We start from the raw sequence: 12,947 nt of genomic DNA on the forward strand, positions 1-12,947 counted from the left end.
TTGGTAATATATAGATTTTAGTTTACAATCATCAATTAAAAATTTATAATTTGCATTCTAATTCTTATCTATTTCTTGTTCTACTTTTTATTCAAGCTGATTACTCTAGGATACACAATATGAAAGAGAAAATTAATAAAAGTATTTCTTATTAAAACAGAAAAAAATTTAAAAACTAAATTACCTTGCCAAATGTAAAAATTCTAAAAATATATTGATTCGAAAGAAGATATAGTGAAAGATGTCCATTGATCTCAAGCATTCGCGCATGAAAAATAAAAATAAATATCAGTTTACGGTTCAATGAGGAAGCGTTATTATTGGGCACTTTTTAAAATTCATTTTCATAAATCATCCAAATCGCGATCACGATGCACCATTTAGTGTCAGAAATTACATTCGAGATAACTGGAACGTAGCCAAACTTTTTAAAGGGATAAAGTCCACATTTACTAATAAGTTACTTCCTTGCTCTAATATCATAAATTCGTATGGATCATTGAGCTCTAAAAAACAGTATTTATATTTAAAAAATTTTCATTTTGAATGTTAATCAATTTTTGGTCTTGACTTCTTTTTGGTCAGTTTTTGGAACAAAAAGTTTCCTTAAGGCCATGTGACGAGAGGGTCACGTGACCAAACCTGGTCTTCGATTTTTCTTTCCCAACTTACGCCTAAGCGAAATGAGGTATCGCTCTGAAAGTTTGGGAAAAGAAAGAAGAGGTAATAAAGTCCATGTTTCTGCTTTGTTCCGGTGGAAATTTTGAGAAAAATTTTTTTCTGAAGTAAATACCAGTGGAAGTTTTCTTTCCCAACTTACGTCCACACGGAATGTGAAATCGTGTTAAAAATTTGGCACGATACATAGAAGGCATGCAAGAATTTGTCTCTGGTCCTAAATAATTAGAATAGTGAAAAAGTTTTTTTTTAATTTCCATTTTGGAGAAATACCGATCGTGCTGTCGTCAAACCCTGCAGGCAATTTGCGATGTTGTCAATGGGCTAGTTATAAGGTTCATATTTATCAAAGTGGGACAAAACAGCAAAAATCGCTCGCGCACATTATGCACCAATAATGCAAAAACTAATGTTTGCACTTGAAATGCAAAAAAAATATTTGGTCTGACATACGTAACAGTCTGGTATCAGCTGTGTCAAAGCAGCACTAGCGCAGCGAGTAGACAACTTCGAAATTCTAGGGTCTGTGGGTAAAACAGATTGCATTATTACCGTAAGAGAAAGTTAAAAGTCAAACTTCTGCTGTAAAACCTAAATGTGTCCGTCGATAATCATTATTTGCATAAATAAACTTTTTTCTTCCTCCAACTCTTTGCAAGGCCACAAACGATCCTAAAATATTTATTAACATTTCCCGAAAAAAATTTCCGCGTTATTTAAACTTTTATTTTTTAATATGGGTGAAAAATATTGATCTTAGGGCTGACTTGATCAGCTGTTGCACTTATCACATGGCCTTCAACATAAAAAAAACTACACGCAATAAATCCTCAGGTATCAAAAGTGTTGCTACTCAAATTAAACCTTCCATTTAATATTAAAATGATCCAATTTCTAGAATTAAAATAATTAGGAACACAACTTCATCATCCTCGCAACCGACAATCCAGTTATTTTCATTCGCAGATATAAAAAAAAAAAAATTCAACAGGATCGGCGAAAAACTTAATTTTTTCATTCGCAGACTTTTTTCTAATTTTTCCAACTAATTCTTTACTTTCTAGCACCATTCATATTTAAATACCAAAATTCTAATCTTGAAATATTTTTAAGATCACCTTTTGTATAAATAAAAAAAAGCAATATAAATTTTAAATTGTCAGGGTTCCCAAAGCCAAATTTACACGACATCAGAAAAATTCAAGTTAAATTAGCAATAACTCAAATTCATTAAAAATTTAAAAATCCAGTGTTTTGGTGAAATTTGAGTGAATTTAGAAAAATTTAAGGCAAATTAGAAGAATTCTATGGAATTCGTAGAAATGTTGGATAAATTAAAATAAAAAATCAACGGAAATGAAAGCAATAAAAAATATGAAAAAATTATATGAATTAAGTAAGCTTAAAATGAGTTCAGAAGAATTAAAGTGAAGAAAAAAAATCAAGAGATTTTCAAAGAATTTATAAGAATTAAACAAAAATTTAGTAAAGATTGATAAGAAATCGTACCCTAAAATATTTTTAAATTCTCTGAAATCTTTTTAAGTTATTGAAATCAATTGAAGACTCATAGGAAACTTTTAAAATATCCTGAAATCAAATTTAAAATCCTATTTGACATCCAATAATCAAGTGAATGTGCAGAACACCTAAAAATAAAAACCAGAAATCTAACGACCAAATTTGAACAACGGTTAGAAAATGTTCCTATTACAATCTAAAGAAAATGTTGTTTTTTTTTTAAAGAAAACAAACTTTTTTTTTTACAAAAATAAAAAAGTTGAAAGAAAAATGAGAAGGCAACCAAACAAAAGGGGAAGAGGATTTGGTTGGTTGCCTTCTTATTTTTCTTTCCACTTGATTTTATTTTTACGATTTCTGAATAGTATTTTATATTTCCAGAAATTCGTGAAAAATTATTAAATTAGATTGAGGTTGATTAAATATCCGAAAAGTACCTTGGGATCTTTTAAATTGCTATAAAATATTTCAAAACTTTTGAAATTCTTTTAATCATTGAAATCACTGGAAAATTCCTTTTATCTTTTAAAATACTTTAAGATAATTCAAATCTCTTTAAATCCCCTGAATTTTTCTCAAGCACTTGACGATTTCTTGGGTTCTTTTTGAATACTCTAAAATCATAAAAATCTTTTTAAATTTCTTTATATTACTGAAGTAGGTTAAAAATATTGGACCTAATTTGAAATATTCGAAAATATTACAAAATAACTCCAGAGAAGTTTAGAAATAGGTAATTTATTGAATTCAGTAGTGATAAGTCCATGGATGAAATTATTACAAAAAATGACAACAGTAAACTTTTTATTTTTAAAAGTGACTATAGAGAATTTATCTAAAAAAATGGCCAGAATGTGATTTAAGAAAAAAATTGACAAAACGCGAATATGTGGCAATCCTAATTATTTTTGAAAGTTACTTCACATAAAACAAAGAAGATAAACTTTACATCGATTTCCGATCAAACATTCGCTGTAAAAAAAATAACTTTACAGGATAAACTTTAGCAAAATATCGGTTAAACTTTCTTTTGTTTTTTCATGACAAGACATGTGTTTTGAAAACGCGAAGTTGTCTGAATAAAACTTTGTCCCTCTAAAAAATTTCCTGCAATAAATTTTCTCATTACTATATTCTGTGTTAAAGTGCTTTTTACAAAAATTGCCTGACTTTATCATTTTTTTTTAATTCCTGACTTTTCTTTGATTGTTAGATTTTCCGTGACCTAAAACCACTCTGAATTCAAATCTGATCTCTATCTGTTAAATAATACTGAACCTGAATCATTTCAATCAAATTAGTATCAATCTGCTTGCAAATCACTTTGATCTGATTTCAACATCAAAGTAATACACCAAAAGTTTCTGTGAAAATGCACCAATAATATGTAGTTTTCTGTGAATAATATTCTATTCACTTAATTCTTCGGAAAGTTGGGTAATAATTTTAACTGCATCGAAAAAAATCTGGTAAAATTAATTAAGTGGATGGTTGGCTAGGATGATAATTAGTTTGTTTGTTGCTAAATTAATCCAAAATCTAGTTAATTTATCTAGCTTTTTAGTTAATTTTAGTGGAATTTAAGCAGTAATCCTAGTTTGTGTTTTCAGTATATAAGAAATATCTAGAAGTACTCACTCTAACTGCGCTCTGAAGATTTCGCCAGGGAAATGAAGTAGAACATGAAACAGAAGAGAAAAGTATCATGTTAATTAACGTCCAACAAAGTTCAGTTATATATTGAAACAATTTATTTTTGACCATTTATAGTGAGAAAGTAAGACTAAAAGTCGTCTAATAAACTAATATACGCGTGTGGAACATAATAAAAGCACCCATATACGGACACTTTGTTAGGGCTTAGATTGACTTTGCCTGGGGTTGGCGCTGCACAGTGTGAACATTGGATAAAAAAGTATTTAATATAATATTCCTGCTTATATTTTTAACCAATTCTGAAGTTTTCTTAATGAGAACTAACTGAATTCTTGAAAGATCTTTGATAGCCGATTAAAAAAAAATTAATATATTCTTTATTCAAGTATGAACTTTGCAAAAATGGACAATTTTAAGTTTACAATGCAAAAAAAAATTCTTTGGTTCAAGGAAACTTTTGCTGACTAAACAAAAAATTATATTGATCCAACCAAATATATCGTTGTTTTAAAACAACTTTCAGTTATGGAAAAAAAAGTTTCCTGCATATCAGGAAAAAATTTGATGTGCAAATACCACTGAGATTATTTTGTTGTACGAATAAAACTTTGAAAACAGTGCATTATGCCTATTTCCGCTGTTTAGTTTTCATAAATTTAAAAATTACCTGCGCTTTTTCATGGTCTCATGTTGACCAATCAGAACGTGGCATGAAAGAATGCTAGCGCCCCAGTCGTTCGTGTTGCTCAATGTTGTTTTCGTTCTTTTGGAGAAGGCGTAAAGGAGTAACCTCGTTAATCGCGCAAATGAAAAGTAACAATGCAAGTGAATAATAGTGTTTTTTAATAAAAACTGATAAACTCATCTTTTTATAATACTTTTAAGATATGTTTATCGAAAAAGACGTTTGAACTAAACACGGCTGAAGAAGAATGAGTCGATAATTTCATTCCTACACTACACCTGCAGAAATTTTGGTGGGGCGCCGATCGGGAAAAATGTGGGCCCGATAGGGTAATTTGTCTAGTGCCACACCGTAAATGAAACGCCATACCCAAAAGGGCCCCTTTAATTGTTTATTTCTATAATTAGTAACATTTCAAAAGTTTTTATGATAATATTTTTTTAACTTCGTATTTTAAAAAACTTTAATTTTTCAATATTCTACATTATATATCATAATACATTATATCTCATTTCCAATATTATGCATTACATTATCTGTTTGTATTGTGCTTTGACAAACAATGTTCAAATTTAGAGCTATCACACACCCACACACAAATGAATTTGAATTATAAATATTTTAAAATCTTCCTAATATTCTTTTGGAATGATTTTTGTTTGACTAATGCACCTGGGGCACGTTGAGTGGGATTTAAAAGTAAGGTTATTTTCGAAAAAATATAAAAAGCATTTAATTGATCTATGATGCTACTAATCCGAAAATTCATACGTTTGGTATGAGGTAATCTCTATTTTCACAATATCAGCAACAAAATATAAAATTCTAAAAAGCTGGAAAACATTTTTTTATTTACATAAACAGTAAATGCGCTCAAAATGATTACGCTTTCTCGAAGACATTGCTGGAAATCTTTAGAAGCTAAAAATGAATTGCGATGTCGATTCTAGCAAATTAAAGCTTAAATTTACCTTCATTGCGGATATAAGAAATCTCACCAATAATTCTGTGATTCCGAACTCGCTATAGACTTTTTGCTTTTGCCATTTTAAGTTCTATAAGAGAAAAACAATATCACGTCGATAACAGAAAACTTGACATAATCTTGTCAAACCTAACCCGACCCAAGTTGGTTCTGACGCGATCCACATCATCTGCCCCCTTGGGGCCACATGTGGAAAATCCGATCGGGCCTCGATCGGAACTCGGGAATAAGTTGGGCAATTTCTGGATGGGCCACTTCATCCAAAATACTAACTTCCGCTTTTATAAGCCAAATAAAGTGTGTAGTTTTAACTAAAATAAAATTTACAAGTTCAGCACATAAACAAAATTCCTTAATAATATAATCTTAATGAAACGCTCTCTAAGTTAAAAGGGATAATTAATATTGCTCAACTGGATCGCCTAATCGGGTATAGATTCAATTAATCGTTACAAGCCAGACTGGAGCCTTACCTGGGAGTAATTTGGGCGCCAAATAGGTGCCTAATTGATAGTTGGACAACCTGATTGGGACCGAGTATGGCCCTAATCGATTTTTTCACACGGAAATGTTTACAAATAATTTTTAAATAAATAAACTTGAGTAAGCAGTAAACCGCGGGATGTCAAAATGTTGCATGTCATTCTAATTATCAACTTCAAATCAAAATTATCCTCTTCCGTGAATTAAAATATGTTTCCACAACTTCGTTCATATTTGTTTAGGGTCAGCTTTCATATTTCTCTTTGAAAGTCGTTGGCTAGTCATGAGCGACATCATATTGCTAAAACAACGAATGTTTCAGAAAATGTTGAATGTCAGGGTGAACAAAATTCCAATTTATCTAGATTGGATGATTTACAACTTCGTAGAACCAACAGTAAATGTTTCAGAAAACGTATTTTCAACAAGCCCTATCAATTTTTAAATGATGAAAATTCGATTTCAACTAAATAGTTAAATTTTCATCAGAGAAGATCAATATTTAACAAAAAATTCAATAATCAAATTTTCAGTTTGAAACTCTAAATATTTTGTCAAAAATTCGTTTTTCTAGAAGAAAACTAATATAAAAAAATTAATTGTGAACTAGAAAAATGAATTTTCAACAAAATAGTTAAATTTTTACACAAAGAGATGAATTTTTAACTTGAATGATGGATGTTTCACAACAATATTGAAATTTTAACTTAAGAATAGATACATATTCACAACAAAAAATAAACAATTTTTGATAAAATAGTAAAATTTTCAACCATACACACGAATTCGAAACTAAAATAATGAATCTGCAAAAAAATGATTTTCTAATAAAACGGTTCAAATTTCAACAAATTTTTTGAATTTTCAACACAAAGTGACGAACTTCTAACTAAATTTTGGTTTTTTCAACAAAATACTAAACCTTTTTTAAATAATAAAATTTTAAGAAAAGAAAATTTATTCTAAACCAAGGAAGATAAATTTTCAACAAAATTATAATAGTAGCCTTTTAGCCAAACAGAATTAACTCTAAACCAAAAATATTTAGATTTTTAAACAAAAATACAAAATTTCTACGAACAGAAATAAATGTTTAGACCAAAAAGACGAGTTTTCAAGGTAAAAGTTAAAGTTTTAGTGAACAAAGAAGGAAAATAAAATTAACCAAATAATTGAATTTTCAACCCAGAAAGAAGGACTGCCACACAATTTTTAAATTCTTGAAAAATAATACAATTTTCAAACAAAAAATATACATTCTCAACCTTAAACACAATAGTAGACTTTTCAACAAAAAATGATTAAATTAAAAAAAAGACTTGGATTTTCCACCAAAGAGAAGAATTTTGAACTAAAATTATAATTTTTAGTTCACAAAAAAATACATCTTCCTAGGGCCAACAGAGGTTTCGAAAATTTTGAATTTTAGGGTGATATTTTTCCACTACCGGATTAGTATAAATAGTTAGATTAGTCGAAAAAGTAGTATTCTACTAATCGTTAGTAACCGTGTTCTCTCGAATTTAATTAGTGAGTGTGAATAAATTTCATTTTCAGAGGATTCTTTCCTGTTAAATGAATTTACTCTAAATTATGGTTCATTGCAAATAGGAGTAGTGAGAATGAAGTGAAACGTGAAAATTGCAAAATTTTCGTCCCTGTGGTATGCAAACTAAATGGCTATTTGTTTCCCCTCGATATATGGACGCAACTTGTACTCTTGCCTCGGTGATTTGAGGTCTCTGCAAACTAACTACGTATATACAAAATAGGCCCATATATCATTTCGCGCACCATCGGAAGTTTATCAGCGATTTCAAAGTGTCAGCATCCTCTTCTCAGGATGTAGCGTATGTGCGAATGTTTGAGTCTGAAATACGTTTGCTCATGTATATGCACACTCATATTTGCACAGATACCAATATTCAATAACCACGTCTGACTTGGCACGGAACTACGATGGAACATTGCATATACATATATATTTATGACAAATGCACTATAACGTTCTATACGCACGTGTGCTTCTAGATGAATGCGAATTTTCACTAGGGTGAGCAGAATGAACAAAAATGTTATAAATCAAAATCTGCTTACTTGGTTATTCCAGAATAGATCGTCTAGACGTCGACGCAAAGTAATTTTAAAAACTTTCGATGTTGAGATATAATGTTCCTGGATGCTTCTAGAGTAGGATTTAACTAAATAATATCTGATTCGACATTACGGACAAAAAGCGGTTAGTCAAAATTGAGGTGTCAATTTTTAGATAGTCAGTTTGATCTTCTGGTTAGTATCCAGCTAAGTAGACGGATTAAAATTCCCTCCTGAATTCAAATGAATAAATTCATCAGGTTTTTTCAAAAATCTACCTGAAATATTTGTGAAATAATTGATTTCTTTATGAAGTCTTCTTAAACCTTGTAGAATATTTGAAAGATTTTTGAAAAATTTGGAAATATTTGTGACATTTTTGCCACCTTTAAGAAATAATTGGAGTCCGTGAAACCTTTCAAAGATTCTATAAATATTTGATAATATTTATTCAATTATTGGCATTTTTGTAAAATCATTGAATTATTTGTGAAATATTTTATGTTTATCCGAAATCTTTATGAAACCTTTGAGAAATCATTGAAATCTTTATAACATATTTTCAAACCATTTTTTAATTTGTTTAAATCTTTTCCAAATTATTGACGTCTGTAAAATCAATCCGACATCTTTTCGAAATCTTGAAAATCATTGTAATATCATCGGAAAATTATTGCAATCTTTGTGGAATCTTTAGAAATCTTTAGGAAATATTTCAAATATTTGGTATAACAATTGCGAATTTGTTTCAATCATTGCGAAAAATCATTAAAACCATTTAAGAATATTTCTGATGTTATTTAGTATATTTTTGAAATTGTTAAAATCTTTGTAAAATCATTGAAGTCTCTATGAAAACCTTTTACATCTATCCGAAATCTTTGCGAAATTTGTTTGACCTTTGGGAGATCATTCTAAACTTTGTGAAATATTTTTTGATATTTTATAACATTTATGAAGTTCTTTAAATCTTTGGGAAATCATTGAAGTCTTTGTGAAACCTTTTTAAGCCACCCTAATTTTTGGCGCGACATTTGAAATATTTGTTAAACCTTTAGAAAATGATTGAAATCTTGGTAAATTATTAAAACTATTTTATAAACATTTAATAATATTTAAGAATTTGTTTAAATCTTTGCAAAATATTTGAAATCTTTGGGAAATCATTGAAATTTTTGTGAAATATTTCTGAAATCTTTGAAAATTTTCTAAATGTTTTTGAAACATTTGTGAAATTACATAAAACTTTGGAAAATCAATTATGCCGATATAAAATTTTTAAATTTATCCTGAATTTTTGTGAAATCTCTGCGTAATGTTGGAAATTTTTACGAAATCTTTGAAATATTTGGAAAATCATTCAATCCCTTTAAAAATATTTTCGAAATATTTGGTATATATTCAAAATTGTTGAAATCTTTGCAAAATCATTGCAGTCTTCGTGAATCTTTACGAACCATCCGAGATATTCAAAATCTTAGGGAAATATTGTTAAAATATTTGATAATATTTGTGAAATTCTTTAAATATTTGCGATATTTTTTAAACCTTTGGGAAATGATTGAAGTCTTTGTGAAATCTTCTAAACCTATCCGAAATCTTTGCGAGATTTCTTTAACCTTTGGGAAATGATTCTGATATTCGTGAAATCTTTGAAATCTTTGGGAAATAATTTAAGTCTTTGTAAAGTCTTTTAAGTCTATCCGAAATCTTTGCGAAATCTTTGACAACGGAAATCTTTAACAAATCATTTAAGTTTTTGTGAAATCTTTGTCAATATGAATTGTATACCTGTATTTATTATTATTTACTATTTATCGTTTATTAATTATTATTATTATTTATATACAATTTTTATTTCGTATAATATTATTATACTGTGTACCAAGTCATCCATAATTTATTCTTCATCTAATTAATTATGTATCTTTTAAGATAATAAATAATTTATTTAATTTTAAATGTAAAAAATCCAACTTGAAGAGCCCATTTCATCAATATTATTGCTATTGCTTTTCGTATCGGCTAGAAACTGATCATTTTCACGTGATAAAATTGATTTCAGGCTCTCGCTATTTGAGACAATTCACCTTTAATTTGTTTTTGAGCGAATGATATACTTTGCTTAATCAATTTAGCTTTATCACAAAACTTAGATTTTTTGAGGCTCTTAATAAACAAATTCAAAGATAAAACTAACAATAATAAAATTTAATGATTTAATCTAGAAGAAAGTTGTAAACTAAACTCGAATTAAACTGAATTAAATTCAAAGCCCCTCTACGTGAATGCTTTCAAAGTCGACCTATTCAAATTTAACAGTTTTTAGATGGAAATCGTTCAAAGTTCTAATGCCTGCAATTCTTAATCGTAAAATTTTAACATCTTTTCAGAAAATGCTTTACCTTTTGTTTTGCGAATTTCCAGATAGTCTATGGTTTGATTATTTAACAACTGTCAAGCTTTTCCTTTATTTACGCTGGGTACTTCCAGTGTATTGTAATTCTCAAACGGAAAATGTTTTTTAGAATCTCTTTTATAAACAACTTTTTGCACCAAAGAGAGAAACCACTATGCAGCTCTTTTGTAGTGCAAAGAGTTTACCGATAAAATTCAATCCGTTTCGTGTTATCAAATATAAAGTATTTCAACATAAAATTTATGAATAGATCAGGACAGACCTTTTATTCTTTCACTAAATGAAAAAAATAGTTCAATAAAAAGACAAGGAACTTTTTATTACAGTCTTGTATATGAGAGAAAGTTAATTAAACATTCACAATCTTTAGTATTCAAGAAAATGATTAATCGTTACCTGAAAAAGCATGTAACGTTTTAACAAAACCTCAGAGCTGGGAAAACTAAGCGAAAGTCACTGAAAATTTAGTACCAAAGTGCCTTATATTGTTTTTTTTTACTAGAAGAGTGTTTGAGAAGAAAAAAAGTTTACTTAAATATTTTTTTCGTAAATATCTACTTTTTCAATTAATTATTATTTATTATTTTAATAACTGCACTAAAGTTTGATAGTAATTTAAAAAAAAGAAGCCTTAGGGATAATCCATAAATCACGTCACCAATTTGAGGCAATTTTTGACCCCCCCCCCTCTCCACACTCGTTGACTTTGGTAATAATAATGCAATTAAAATAAAAAATTGATTTTCAGAGAAAGTGTTGAAATATGCCTAATTATATTTCATGTCACAGTTAATCCTGATATTATTGAATTTTTAAACTAATAAACGTAAATTTTTAACCATAAATTAAATAGCTTAACTGTCATGAAAAAAATATTTTTAAATTCTAAAAAATGAATTTCTACCAAATAGTTGACTTTTTACTAATTTATTGAACTTTCAAGACAAACTCATGAATTTTTTTACAAAAAGTTGAATTATTAAATCAAAAATATAAAATTTAAAAAAGGTAATTTTATACCAAAAAAGACGAACTTCCAACAAAATGCAAGAACTCTTAAACCCACAGTTAAATTTTCAACTAAGCTAGAATTATTTATAAAACAACAAACGAATTTTTAACAAAATATTTTAATTTTAACAAACAGTTGAATTTTAACTTTAAAAAGAAACATTTAACACTTAAGTAATTAAGTAACACTAATTTTTTAACAAAAAAAGGCATTTTTAACCAAACAGTTCAATTTTCGAGAGATGAATTTCCAACTCAAATTTTGAATCTTCAACCAAATAATGCATTTTTAAGAAAGTAGTTAAACTTTAAACCTAATTGTTAAATTGCTAACCAAAAAGATGAATTTTTATAAAGGAAAACATTAATTTTCTACACAAAATTATTTATAACAAAATTAGAGAAGTCTTCACGAGAAAGTGAAATTTTTAAACAAAAAGATTAATTGAATAACATAAAAGACGAATTTTCAATAAAATTCAAGGATTCCCGACCAAAAAGTTGAATTTTCAAGAAAGAAAGAAAATTTTATTTTTAAGAAAGTAGTAACTAAAAAACACCCGCTTGTTAGAAGGTACGAAAATATTCCTTCTAGACAAAAAGGAAAACATATTAAATTTATTTTTTTTTAAATCAAAATTGTATTTTATTATTATTATTTTCATTTTTAATATTGCTAATAATTACAGAGTAAAACAAGGCCTACTTTTTCAATTTCTCTTTATTCTTTCATTTATAATTTTGAAAAACTTTAAATAACTTTAAGGGTATTTCAAAATTTAATGCAATTTAAAAGTAACCGAGTGATTCCAGCCCGACATACAGTGTTAGCTGGCGTGTTGCATTTCGAAGGCGCAAAAAGACGCTTAATTTTCAATAAAAAAAACAGAAACAACAATAAAATCGTTTTTGAAATAAATCACTATGATCCCGCCAGTAAAATTTCCTTAAGATTATGTGGTTTGAATATTACATTAAACAATCTATTTTCGTAGGCGTATTGTGGATGTGGCGAACATCCTAGTCGTTTTAAGGGCCTTAAAGCAGTGCTTAGCAAGTTGTACGAGGGTAGTTCAATAAGTCCTTAGAATGAAGTATAAAAACAATTTTTTTTGGGTAAATTTTTTTTTATTTTTCAACATAATCTCCTTGGAGCTCTATACACTTGGTCAATCGCTTTCCAAGTTTTTTTAATCCTTCAGAAAAGTGTTTTTTCAGAACTTCCTCAAAATAAGCACTTACAGAGGCAATGACGTCTTCGTTGTCTGGAAATCTCTGTCCACCGAGCTGAGAGCAAACGCGGCACCCATCTAGCCGATAGGTTTTTCATGCCTAATTTTTCATGTAGAATTGAAACAACTGCACCTATAGATATCCTTGTGGCCTCAGCTAACTCACGCACTTTTAATCTTCTA

General features: G+C 28.5%; 1 protein-coding gene across 1 annotated transcript in view; it reads right to left on the minus strand.

The window, feature by feature from the left end:
• LOC117177185 (synaptotagmin-7) overlaps positions 1-12,947 on the minus strand; it is an 858,402-nt gene that overhangs the window by 151,776 nt on the left and 693,679 nt on the right. The window contains exon 4 of the mRNA XM_033367709.1: positions 3,838-3,849. Within this exon, the coding sequence (XP_033223600.1) occupies positions 3,838-3,849 (12 nt within the window). The remainder of the gene's footprint in view (positions 1-3,837; positions 3,850-12,947) is intronic.

Source organism: Belonocnema kinseyi, chromosome 7, assembly GCF_010883055.1.
Source record: "Belonocnema kinseyi isolate 2016_QV_RU_SX_M_011 chromosome 7, B_treatae_v1, whole genome shotgun sequence".
NCBI lineage: Eukaryota > Metazoa > Arthropoda > Insecta > Hymenoptera > Cynipidae > Belonocnema > Belonocnema kinseyi.